The sequence below is a fragment of the Dendrobates tinctorius genome, unplaced genomic scaffold (genome assembly GCF_039654945.1).
Source record: "Dendrobates tinctorius isolate UK_male_01 unplaced genomic scaffold, ASM3965494v1 ptg000145l, whole genome shotgun sequence".
NCBI classification, from domain to species: Eukaryota; Metazoa; Chordata; class Amphibia; order Anura; family Dendrobatidae; genus Dendrobates; species Dendrobates tinctorius.
Window position 1 is genome coordinate 15,795,001 of NW_027361812.1, and position 13,090 is coordinate 15,808,090.

General features: G+C 38.1%; 1 protein-coding gene across 1 annotated transcript; it reads left to right on the forward strand.

Annotated features, from left to right (window-relative positions):
• The first annotated feature begins 3,395 nt into the window (after positions 1-3,395).
• On the forward strand, positions 3,396-6,203 carry HOXC9 (homeobox C9). Its single transcript, XM_073546079.1, has 2 exons — positions 3,396-3,997; positions 5,540-6,203. Exons 1-2 carry the CDS (start codon positions 3,430-3,432, stop codon positions 5,782-5,784), a joined length of 813 nt encoding a protein of 270 aa, XP_073402180.1. The 5' UTR covers positions 3,396-3,429; the 3' UTR covers positions 5,785-6,203.
• The last annotated feature ends 6,887 nt before the right edge of the window (positions 6,204-13,090 follow it).

A 13,090-nucleotide genomic window follows, 5' to 3' on the forward strand; every position in this document is an offset into this window, starting at 1 on the left:
CGTCCGGTCTGTGATTATTTTGCTGCTCATCTAAATGTTTGTATCAAATATTGCACTAAATCTCCCAATACATCCAAAAAGTACAGGAAAAAAAATGTTTATGTATCAAACCGAACTTGACGGTGTTTATTGAACCATACCATGGAGACAGCCAAGCTACAAAATGGAGGCTTGGAGAGAGCATTTGTCTGTCTGTCAAGTATGGCGTGAATGTGTCTGCTGCTCGCAGTCCAAAGACCATGATGGATAAACCAGATCACTGACAAGTCCTTTGGAAATCTCTGGGACAAAGGGTGCTATGGCTCCCATTAACAGGATATTATATTGAGGTGATCCCTTTCTCTCCCCACCCCATCTGCAATTTTCACTGCTTTCCCGTGTAAACTCATAAAACCTGCAACTGGGAGGGAAGGAGAAGGGAAGGAGAAGGGGGCCTTCACTTCAATGAGTTGGCTTCTTATTCCACCAGGCCTGTGTCTTCAAGACATCTTGGCTGTTTTTTTACTCTGTAAGATGCTTCCATCCTCAATTCCCTGTGCGTCTCTTTACACGAGCAGGCTCCCTAGAATGAGTGAAAATATTCAGACTGTACACATCATAGATTTTCTTAAGGAAACAGATATATAAAACCTTCTCCCCTGGATGTTATTTATAGAGGAAAGACACAGAGCAATGAGTAAGCCTCATTTTTGTAGCAGGACAGTAGCATTCACCATGAATAAACCAAGGGAGAAAGTTGCAATACAAATGCTGGGGATCCCACATGGTAATGTGAGAGTGTTCAGATTTCCAGTGCACTTGTTTTTTTTTTTTTTTTCTTCCTTCTGTGCTTGTGCTGAAGATCTGTATTTGGAAAAAAATGAAATCAGTAGTCAAGCAGAGAGCCAGGAGAAGGCAACTGGATGGGATCATTAGAGGCCTGGGCAACCACACATGGGATATGCATATATGCAAAACACATGGATACAAACACATTGCGGATATGCAGCCTGTCCTCCCGGCAGCGGATCCTCTGCTCCAGCCTTCAAGACTCCACTTCTAAGGTACTGTCACCACGTCTCACTTTTGTTTTTTTTTACTGTTATGCAGATATCAAATGGTTAATATGTTAATTTATTGATGTCTGGAGCTTTGGTGGTCTGCGATCTTCATTGTTCATGGACTCTTTGGAGAGATAATGTTGCAAAATATGTTATGATATTATGTTTATTGCGCCAAGCAACTGAACTGAGATGTGGCTTCATATGCTTGTCCTCAGATTTATTGTAAACTGTGCAGACTAAAATATGGGAAATATGCATTATAATCTATCTATCTATTTATCAACTATCTATCTATCTTTCTATCTATCATATCTATATCTATATATATACATCCATTTCTCTTTCTCTTAATATATATATATATATATATATATACTACGATAGACAGATACATTGATAAACAGATAAATAGACAGACAGACTTATAGATAGATAGATGATAGATAGATAGATAGATAGATAGATGATAGATAGATAGATAGATAGATGCATATATAGATATCACACAGTCTGCTACTTGATCATCTTGTTTCTGGATTGCAGTGTTACAATTGTTTGGTGCATTATTGTGCCAGCTTTGACGCCCACTTTGCCTATGATAGCAGTATATTTTGCCTATGATAGCAGTATATTGCTGAGTATCAGTCCACATATGCTTCATTTATACTCATCTATTGTGTGTGCTGGTGTTATTAGGAGATTGGATTGCTTTTTCTTCTCCTGGTCTGATACCAGCAGATATTTCTGCACTGTTACGATCCTGAGCAATGTCTGATAATATATTCTTCACCCCATCATGTGCAACTTAACGAAGCTCAGAATCCTCGCAGTGCCAGAGCTGCTGCTTATTGGGGTCTCACACAGTGGGGGAGATATGAATTAATAAAAGCTGTGGCTCAGCGAATCAGCTGTGAATGTTCCCTTTCCGTATGGATTATGTAGACATTAAATATACATTTCATTATGCCTGTAGTTGCCCAATTGTTTTATCTGCTGCTTTGAGTCTTCTAGATGTCAGGCATTTGGGTTTTCCTCTGTGGATTCCTTGTGATCGCTGCTCTCCCCGACGTTGCTCGCCCTGTGGATGGATGATGCTTTGTGTGAATGGCATATACCATAGCCACCATGTACTCTGCCAGACCAGCATTGCTGCGATCTATTAGAGGCTAGTTTAGAATCGCCCATTATTTACTGCAGCTCTGGCTTTCCAGTGCAACAGTAAAAATGAGATTTATCAGCAATAAATGGACTCTTTATGCCCATCATTTGGGGCAGGATAAAAGCAATATATTTCTAATATCACAATGCACAATGTCTCCACACTTGTGCGTTCAATTGTAGCCGAGCCCCCTGTGTTAAATGTGAAGGAATTCGCATCCAGAATCAGGGGGGTTATTTAGTGCCAGAACTCAATGCAAACACAACGGTGGCACTGAAAGTTGTTCCAGGGCATCAATATTATGGAGCTGTCTCTCACCCAACAGAAAAAAAAATGCTGGAAGAACTTCTGCTGTAACTTTTACTTTTTTTTTTTTTTTTTTACAGTTGCAATCCAAACCTTACAGTTTTGTTTAATGAACGACACGTTTATGAACAATCCAATGAGCCTCGTAAATTTTTTATTGAAGGACATAAAAACATCCAAGCCTGAGCAGACGAATACAGACATCCATTGAAAGATGGGAGTAGCTTAGCACTTTTATTCTGGTGCTGCAAATGTCTGTTTCCATCAGATCTTTTTTTCCCCTTTTCTTTTCAAAACTCCTCTGGTTTCCCCCTTTCTGCTTGGATTTCAATGCCCTGCTGATCTGAAAAGAAATAACAAAAAAATACCAACTGGTACATGGGGGGCATTTATTATATCACATCAGCCAGTGACATTGCAAAAAAAAGAAGCAGATTGTGAAAACTTAGTTTATTTCCTAGCAGGAAATGCAGGAGTCATAATGTATTTGTAATGAAAAGCAATGTCCTGGACTGTACTATATATCCATTCCAGCATGCTGGCAGCCTTACAGGGAAGAGACAGAGATGAATGGCGTCAAGAAATAGTCCCCTTGCCTGCTTCCCATGTCCCCAGCACTCACATTTCCCCCAAGATTTCTTCATCATCCCCCCTAAAAGAGCAGCAGGGCATCAGATCTCTTTAGGGTCCAGCAGGTCCACATTCTCCCACCATTTCTAGCAGAACCAGCTCCCATACACAGGCACAGGCAATGGGACCTGCGCATTGATCTGCACTGTATTTTTTTTTTTTTTTTGGGTAAATACAATCACGTGGGAGGCAATGGCCAATGACAAGCTTGAGAGGCTGAAAAAATAATTACCTGCCCTGATTGTTCTATGAGCAGATAAAAAGTACACATACAGTTCATACAATAATCTTATGAATGTAAAAGAAGGGGGAACAATGTCTGCGTCTGGTCCTATCAGCAACTACTATGTGGACTCTCTGATCAGCCATGAGAGTGAAGACCTCCTGGCTTCCAGGTTCCCCACCACTGGGGCTCACCCCGCAGCTGCACGCCCGTCAGGATTAGTCCCGGACTGTGGAGACTTCCCTTCGTGCAGCTTCGCCCCGAAGCCCGCAGTGTTCACCACCTCGTGGGGTCCTGTGCACTCGCAGTCCTCGGTGGTCTATCACCCCTACAGCCACCACCAGCCACATCTGGGCACAGACGCCAGATACATGCGCTCCTGGCTGGAGCCCATCTCAGGGACCGTGTCATTCCCAGGGTTTGCAGCGAGCAGCAGGCACTACGGACTCAAGCCCGACGCCTTCCCCAGCAGCAGGAGGGAGTGTGGCCCCGGCGATGGGCGCAGCTACTCGGACTTCATGTATGCCTCCCCCGGAGAGCTGAGGGACAGGCCACCTCTGCACACCATCCACTCCCCGGACTCTGAGGCCATCCTCTCCAGCAAACACAAAGACGACAAGTCTGAATTGGACCCTAGTAAGTTATTAGAGGCATTCTTGTTTACAACCGGAGAAGGGGGGAGGAGGAATTAGAACATGTCCTAGAGTCTCCTCCATAAAACCAAATTACCTCCTGAACCAGGGCCCTGCCCTAAACACAAGCCTGCAGGAGCCAGACCTGAAGGGAAGAAAGGAATAGGAAGGGATGCATTAGGGCAGGCAAGCATAGCTGCACTTCCTACAAGCCATTCATGTCCCATGTGCCCAGTGACACCCAGCCCAGGGACATTAGTCCTCCCCGAGAGTCCTCCAGTATCTCCCATAGTCTCCAGCACTGCAGATAAAACCACTGCAGAGAGGAAGCCCCTCTCCCTGGCTCCTCAGCCTGTCACCTCCTCATTCCTGCTATCTGTAGGGATCATTTTATTCCATGCATCCTGCAGCCCTGATTCTTCATGTCAGGGTCCCAGCAGATGAAATGCCAAGGAAAGAATGTCCTCGCAGGCAGTGAGCTGTGTGGGACAATTGCTCTCCGTCTTCGCTGAGGTTTTATGGTTATAGCCACTGACACAGGGCTTCCTCTAATTGTGTCTCCTTCAAAGTTTCAAACCTTTTCTGCTTAAGTTTAGGCGCCTGGTGCCATTGATATATCCTCAATGTGCCGATCACAAAGCACATGGGCTCATGGACGAGGAGACACCTGGCAGTCATACATTTTATGAGCACCATTGTAAACCACTGCTCTATAAAACTCCAAATGAGAGCTAGACAGTCCCCTCCATGTAATTCTATTAAGTGAGACTCGTCCACATAAGCATTTTCTCACAGTGACGGATTTATTACTATTCAAATATAATTTCGCTTAAAGATATATGTTTTGGGGTTTATGCTTTCCCCCCAGAAAGTACAAGACATTGGAGGATTACAGTCCATGTTTTCTAGCACTGAGCACAGGTCATGTATTGTAATTGTAGTCCAACCCAGTGGAGGTGATCATAAAAATAAAATGCATGATCATCAAGGAATATTTAACCCTGGCTCATAATATATATATATATATATATATATATATATATATATATATATACATAACAAGTACCATTTCCTTTATAGATGTTGAGCTTAACAATCAACTTGGCCATAAATATTATATATATATATATATATATATATATATATATATGATTTGTATATATCTACATTACTAGATTTAAGGGCACATTGAGTTCAACATCTAAAAAGGAGACAGTACTTGTTAGAGCCTTTTATGGCCTTGTGACAACAACGTTTATTTTATGATTGCAGGCTCACAATGGCTCCTGCTACTCATGTGCTAAATACCTTTAAAGTGGCAATAACCATTTTAGCCCCACTAAGCATCTGCAGGAATGATATACTTAATTTTCTACCATATTCAGCAAATAAAAAAAATTGACACTGTAGGAGCCATTATGGAAGTTAGAGGGGATTTAGTGTACAAATATTTTGAAATATATATATATTTTCCACTTTGAAATGGATACATTCAATTATGTTATTTGGGCTCTGTATTTATTGTATATGTTTGTTTTTTCTTCAGACAATCCAGTGGCAAATTGGATCCATGCACGTTCCACAAGAAAGAAAAGATGCCCCTATACAAAATATCAGACTTTGGAATTAGAAAAGGAATTTTTATTTAATATGTACCTAACCAGGGACCGGCGCTATGAGGTCGCCAGGGTTCTAAATCTCACTGAAAGGCAAGTTAAAATTTGGTTTCAGAACAGAAGAATGAAAATGAAGAAAATGAACAAGGAAAAGACCGACAAGGAACAACCCTAGAGATCCTCAGCCACCCTCCTTCTTCCCCATCATAACCCTTCTATAAGAGATATGTGAAGAAAACATTTTGGTGTGGGCTCAAACATTATCAGTAATAATAAAAAAATAATGACTATGAATGTGGAGATCTGTGTTTAGCGTAGGTTATAAACACACAGGCATTTTGGAAGCACACGCTTTTATAAAATGCCATTACAAATGTTCCTCTTCTCTTGTCTTTAAGAAATAAAAAAAAAATCGAAGTAAAAAAGACAACAACAACAACAAACAAACAGACAAAACAAGAAAGTACTTGAATATTTTTTTTAGTATTTTATTTTGTAACTTATACTTATCCAGTGTTAATTTTTATTTGAAGAAGTTTGTGAGTGCATATTTTGTATAATTCAAAATGGAGAAATTACCAGTATGTTTTGTTATAGTATTGAAAGTATCTTGGATGTATATATTTATGTATTTTATTCTTGTCACAAAAAAAAAATAATAATGTTCAGTATTGTTCTGTTCTGCCTGTAGATCAGCTCTATGTAAATATAGAAGACTGCACTATTCTGCTTTTGTGTGTTTTGTGGTTGCAATTTCACAAAAAGGGAAAGAAAAAAAAAAAAAAAATATATATATATATATATATATATATATATATATATATATCTCACAGATCGCCCTGGGCCAAAGGAAATCCAGACTCATTGGTGACAAAAGTAGCAGGCTATTCTTCTCTGGGTAAAATCTATTTCAGCATTGTTAGGTTTATGGTACTTACGGTTATTTAACTTCTTCTTGAGATCAGCTCCTTTCTAAAGCACAAAGTCCCTTCCTTCATCCCCTTATATCCTGATTCTTATTAATAACCAGTCTAATATAAAATGTCCTTGAGAGCACATTCTCCACCAATGGAGGCACAAAAAACCATGATTTTAGAGTAAAGCTGTATTTGTTTCATTTGCATCTGACTTCCAAGTTTTAGAATACATGGCACAGTAATTTATAGTCTCAGTCAAGAGAAATGTCAGGTTTGGACAATAATAGAGGGCTGCATTCCTAATTTAAGTTGCTTCCTGCCAGGACTGCAAAGGATTGCACATTCTCCTGTTGTCTTGAGGAGTCTGGAAAAAAAATATCTTTTTTAGTATCTATATATGCATTTTTTTTTACGAGAGTGTGTAACTATATGTAGTCAAAAAGGCAAAGTGCTGGTGTTTACTGTGTTATTAAAAGCCTTTATTGGCCTGCTGGAATGATGTAGAGATTTTATAGGTAGGCTGAAGGCTGCTGCACAAGTAGGCCACTTCACTAAGGATGACTGGCTGAGAACTATAGTGGTCAGAGTAGTCATAAAACTTCACGAGAGAGGCAGCTTAATTTATTAATCTTGGGTTAATACGGTTTTAATATTGTATAGCCACAAACCCATACCTATATAATTATCACAACTCAATAGCCTCATAAAAAATGTGATAGATGCAAAATATAAAGCAAATGTATAAAAAAAGATCTGTATGTTAATTTGTAAAGTTTAGAATCTAAACGTATTGATGTATATGATTCATAAGAGCATTTTATACTCTATACGATATCTCAGACTATCGGATATGGGCAGGGATATTGGCTGCGCATAGGCAGCGTGGATACAATGGATTCCAACTGCATATTCCTCCAGATATACACTGACAAACGTCTTTATCTGTAGATGCATTTATCATGCACTCAATACATTAGTTTCTAATATTTCCTGATAACTTTCTTGACACATGCATCAGTATTTTTATACACTGGATCAATATATACGTAAATTTCCATATATCTAGTAATACCTCAGTACATATATATATATATATATATATATATATATATACTATATAGTGGTACATTATTTAATGTGCAGCAATGTACATTGCTATATCCCTTTGTCCTAACCAATAACATTTGACTTAATATGTGACCAGATAACACCATATTCCTTAAGCATAATATGATGCATTTACTTATATGAATCGAGTCTCATCTTCCATTTAATTATTATGTACTGACATATATCTTTATGCACAGTAATATATATTTTTACACATTGCATTGATATCATTGGTATTCATTAATTTATCATATTATCTTAATATTATTTTTCTAATTTAAACCGACATATTGCGAAAAATGCATCAGTATAAGAGTGTGTGCATACATATATGGGGGTGCATGTGTGTATCTAGATGTTTGCATATATACATATATAGGTGTGTGCACCTATGTGTGTATTTAAGCGTGTGTACATATATCAATATATATATGTATAGATGTATATACACATACACAATATATACACATACATATATATGTGTGTATGTGTTTCTACCTGTATGTGCATTTAAGCTTGTACATGAATATATACCCATACACATGCATATATATATACCTAGTGTATCTATATGTGTATTTAATAGTGTGTATATAGATATATATATATATATCTATATACACACACATATACATGAATACTTAGTGTATTTAAGCGTATATATATGTGTGTGTGTATGTAGTGTATCTGTATGTGTGTGCATAGATGTATATATACTACACCAATACATAATATGTATTTTCAGAAAAGTGTATCATATAGAGATGCACATGTATCAGATATATTATACTGAGTACTGTTCTATGGTTTTGGAGACGTAGGGGGGAAATAATAGTATTTTCTGATAAATAAGAGCCTAGGATGAGGAATGTGGAGCTGCTGAACGGCGCAGACTTCACAGCTCTAAGGTTCCATTTAGAATTGGATGTCCAAGACAAGGCAGGGCCCCCGTATTATTATCATTCAAATATATGTCATTCCAAGGACAGATTTAGTGATCTGCACAACCTTAGGATGCCTGGCCCCTTCAGCCAGCTCTTAGTATTCCCCCCTCGGAGGACTTATTAGAATATAAATATCATCTAGTTATCCGAGGGGGGCTTTTGATGAAAAAGTGATTGAATAAATTGTGAGGGGTTTATGCAGAATATTGCAAATTCACAAACATAACACATGCAAGGCATACCCACAAACACACCCGGAGAAGGCTTCCCCATCCCCAGCACTGGGCCTGAGATGTCATTGTCACTCTGACAATTGATCAATCAGTTTAATGTCCCATGATGGGAAGTTTGCCTTTCACATGGAGAAAGAGAAGGATAAAGAAATATATATGGGAAGGACAAAGGCAGCAGGATCAAGTCCATCTGCATGTCTCCCAGTATACAGGAGATGGTGCAGGAGATTTGGGAGATTTTCTACATTGTCAGGTTTATACTGAGGCATCTGGCATCCGGATGACATCCAATAATACAGAGGCTATTGTGAGGGAGATAAAGGGCCAGGACAGTGGAGGTTGTAGGGCCGCTCTAGGTATATACTGCCGCACACAAGGCTCGAGCTTTACAGCCCAGGCTCTGCCTTCAATGGAGGTGAACAAAACAAGAGCCCAGGACTGGCTAGACGTCTGGCATTAATTGTTTTATGGTGGAAAGAAGGTGCATACTGTGGGCTTTGAAACCGGATTATTGGAATGTTTTGTCTACAAGTAAAGAACAGGAGACTTCACTGGAATGAGAAATGGCCTCAAACTGATAAAACCAGAAAGCAGGGAGAGTAGAGGCAGAGAAGAGTACACCTACTGCTGTACAAAGAAGGCTGCTCCTCCGCCCAGCCGCCATCTGCAAGATTTACTCCCAGCTTATAACTATGCACAAAGAAATCCCAGGCTAAAAGGCCTAATTCATCACCAGACCAAGCCCTGCATGCCCCCATCCACACACACGTGCGGTACCGGCTGCGCTATACAGCATTGTATCTTACAGCAGACAGAACTGGATCAGCTATCTATTCACTATCTATCTATCTATCTATCTATCTATCTATCTATCATCTATCTATCTATCTATCTATCTATCTATCTATCTATCATCTATCTATTATCTATCTATCTATCTATTATCTATCTATTATCTATCATCTATCATCTATCTATCTATCTATCATCTATCTATTATCTATCTATCTATCATCTATCTATCTATCTAGCTATCTATCTATTATCTATCTATCATCTATCTATCTATCTATCTATCTATCTATCTATTATCTATCTATCTATCTATTATCTATCTATCTATTAAATTCCACTTTTTTTCTTTGCACATTTATTGGAGTGCTGCCTCTCCTAATATATATTTTCCTTATACTCTTACAATCGATTTTTTTTCAGGAGGCCTTGCACCCTTAATTTCGTATTTGTTGTGCAGTTCCATGTTGTTTTCTATCTATCTATCTATCTATCTATCTATCTATCTATCTATCTATCTAATATCTATCTATCCAATATCTATCTATCTATCTATCTATCATCTATCTATCTATATATCTATCTATCCAATATCTATCTATCTATCTATCTATCTATCTATTTTTGCATCTATTATCTATCTATCTATCTATCTATCTATCTATCTAGCTATCTATTATCTATCTATCTATCTTTCTATTATCTATCTATCTCTCTCTCTATCTATCTACCTATCTATCATCTATCTATCTATTATCTATCTATCCAATATCTATCCATCTATATATCTATTTTTGTATCTATCTATCTATTTTCTATTATCTATCTATCTATTATCTATGTCTCTATTATCTATCTATCTATCTATCTATCTATCTATCTATCTATCTATATGTCTGTCTGTCTATTATCTATCTATCTATCTTTCTATTATCTATCTATTTATCTTTATACCGCCAACATATTCCGCAGCACATGACAATACATACATATCTATAATTTTATTATCTATTTATCTGTCTAATTATCTATATTATTTTATCTCTAAATGCATACGATGTATGTACATATATTCATACACTCATTTCCATACGTTTTACGTTTCCACATATCTATTTTATACATTCACTAATACCAAAAGTCACATGTTATTTCCACGGGGAAAAAAAACATAAGTCAAGTTATCAGAATATTATATAGGATTTAATGACGTAGATCCTTAAACATACGAGGATATGGTTAGGGGGGTGAAGGGGGTGTTACAGGGGTCGTCTTTACAAACTTTTGACACTGGGTGGCACTGTTGCTCAAATTTTAGAGCACTTTGGCCAATTAGAGTTGCATTGCCTCCATTCCACCTTTGGGCCCCTGCTAGAGTGGAGGAAAACAAATCAAAACAAATCCGCACAACATCCTTCACCAGTGAATGGCGAATGAGCATGTAATATATAGAAGAGTGTCCACAAATTACAAGTGGGTCACCGTGATGATAGGCGAGGCTGCCATTGTATAGGAACACTGTAATAAGCTCAGGTTGAAAATGTGGCTAATTAGCCAGACATTGATCAGTCTATTGCACATTAAAGACGATCTCCATTCATGTTTGCTCTTGATCACAACTGATATTTATTGAGCAGACATTAATGTATAACAATCAGGCCAAAGCAAAGCAAATGGGAACTATGAATGGCCCATCAGAGCAAAATGCACCAGAATTCCAATACACCTAGAAGAATATACTGTCACAGTGACCACTAATTACACAAAATATGTGGGGGGGGGGGGGGGGGGGGAATGTTTATGCACAGAAAATCAAGATGGATGGATAGTTAGGTATATTTATGGATGATAGATGGATAGATGGATAATATATATATATATATATATACATTGATTAGATGGATATGTAAATATTGAAAACATAGATGAATAAATATATCTGAGAATGATAGATATTATATAGTGACATATATATATATGGAAGATAGATAGATAGATAGGTGTAGATAGAAAGATAGATAGATACATGATAGATATTATATAGTGACACATATATATATATAAATATATATAAGACAGATAGATAGGAGAGATAGAAAAGATAGATAGCTACATGGATAGATAGATATTATATATATATAGATACATTCATACATGATAGATAGATAGATAGATAGATAGATAGATAGATAGATAGATGATAGATAGATAGATATTTCTATCATACACTAAATTTTAAAATTGTATGTCAGTCAGGGAAGTAACACTTTCTAAACTATGACGATTAGTCATATCTTGCATAATATTATATAATGACATTGAACAATGGAATAAATCGCATTGTATTATTCTCTATTATACTATACTTTACTATGCAATTAATGCTATATATAATTATGGATTAAAATATCATATATAATATGTAAATTCATAAATATATATATATTATCAGTTCATAGTGTGCTTATCAGGCTCTTTTCTCAGACAGCTTTATATATCGGTGTGTAGGGTCCAGCAGACATAAAATGTGTGAGAAATACTCATACTAGAGCAATGCATCATATTTCATAATTCGCACTCTATAAAGAGACCACGTGGAGCAATACGAGTCGTATCAAGTCCTGATGTATTTTTTTTTATTCCTGGTCTATATGATGTTTATAGGCTATGACTGCTGCCTGCAGGGTGCAGAAGATACAAGTGGTGCATTTTCCACCCTCCTATTGCCATTACAGAACCTGTCACTACCTATAGGGACCTGCCTGCAGGATCTGCCATGTAGGCTTTAACTCTTTCTGCTGCCTGATGGTGTCTGTGTTTTTCGATGATATGAGCTGTGTCCCTCTTGGCTTTGGGGCCTGGGGCAGCCCTCACTGTGGCTTTACTGCAGCCATAAACCCCACTCTCTACAATAGACTCTTATCAATGGCGTCTAAACTTTAAACTCCGACCCTACATTGGGGAGCTGCTCACAAAGCCCCAGCAGCTGGAGGGAGGAAGGGGACTGCTGATTACTGCTCTGTGCTCCTAATTGCATTTCACGTGATTTCCTTGTATTATTATTTGCTATAAGATAACAGCGCATCTGCCATTGTCTCTTCTTCTATGTTGGACTTTTCCTCCCCAATGATTGAAGCCTCCACGTTTGAGCCATTAATATCATGGCACATCATGGTTCCTGGATGACTCCAGTCTGACCCAGCACCAGGGCTCATCCAGCCAGTGATTGCCTGCGCGATCCCCTCGGTTCCCCTGTAACATTTGTATTTACCCAGACATTAAATGTTTTCTTAATTCCAATAGGGCTGGTGAGAGAGGAGCAGAGGAGACGTCAGAGGGGGAGCAGGAGGCCAGTGACGTCATACTGGGCTACTTGGCTGGATCTTTATTACTAAAGGGGAATATGTCATGTTGCAATAAGGAATAAAGCTCTCCCTGCACAGGAGCCTCTGTGCTCCTCGCCCAGGCACCCTAAATATTGTACC

What these genes read in the sequence shown, in the direction of transcription:
- HOXC9 (XM_073546079.1), top strand. Translation starts at nt 3,430, where the DNA reads ATGAATGTAAAAGAAGGGGGAACAATGTCTGCGTCTGGTCCTATCAGC. An exon ending in CAAGTCTGAATTGGACCCTA is followed by an intron (nt 3,998 to 5,539) that starts GTAAGTTATTAG and finishes TTTTTTCTTCAG; the next exon opens with ACAATCCAGTGGCAAATTGG.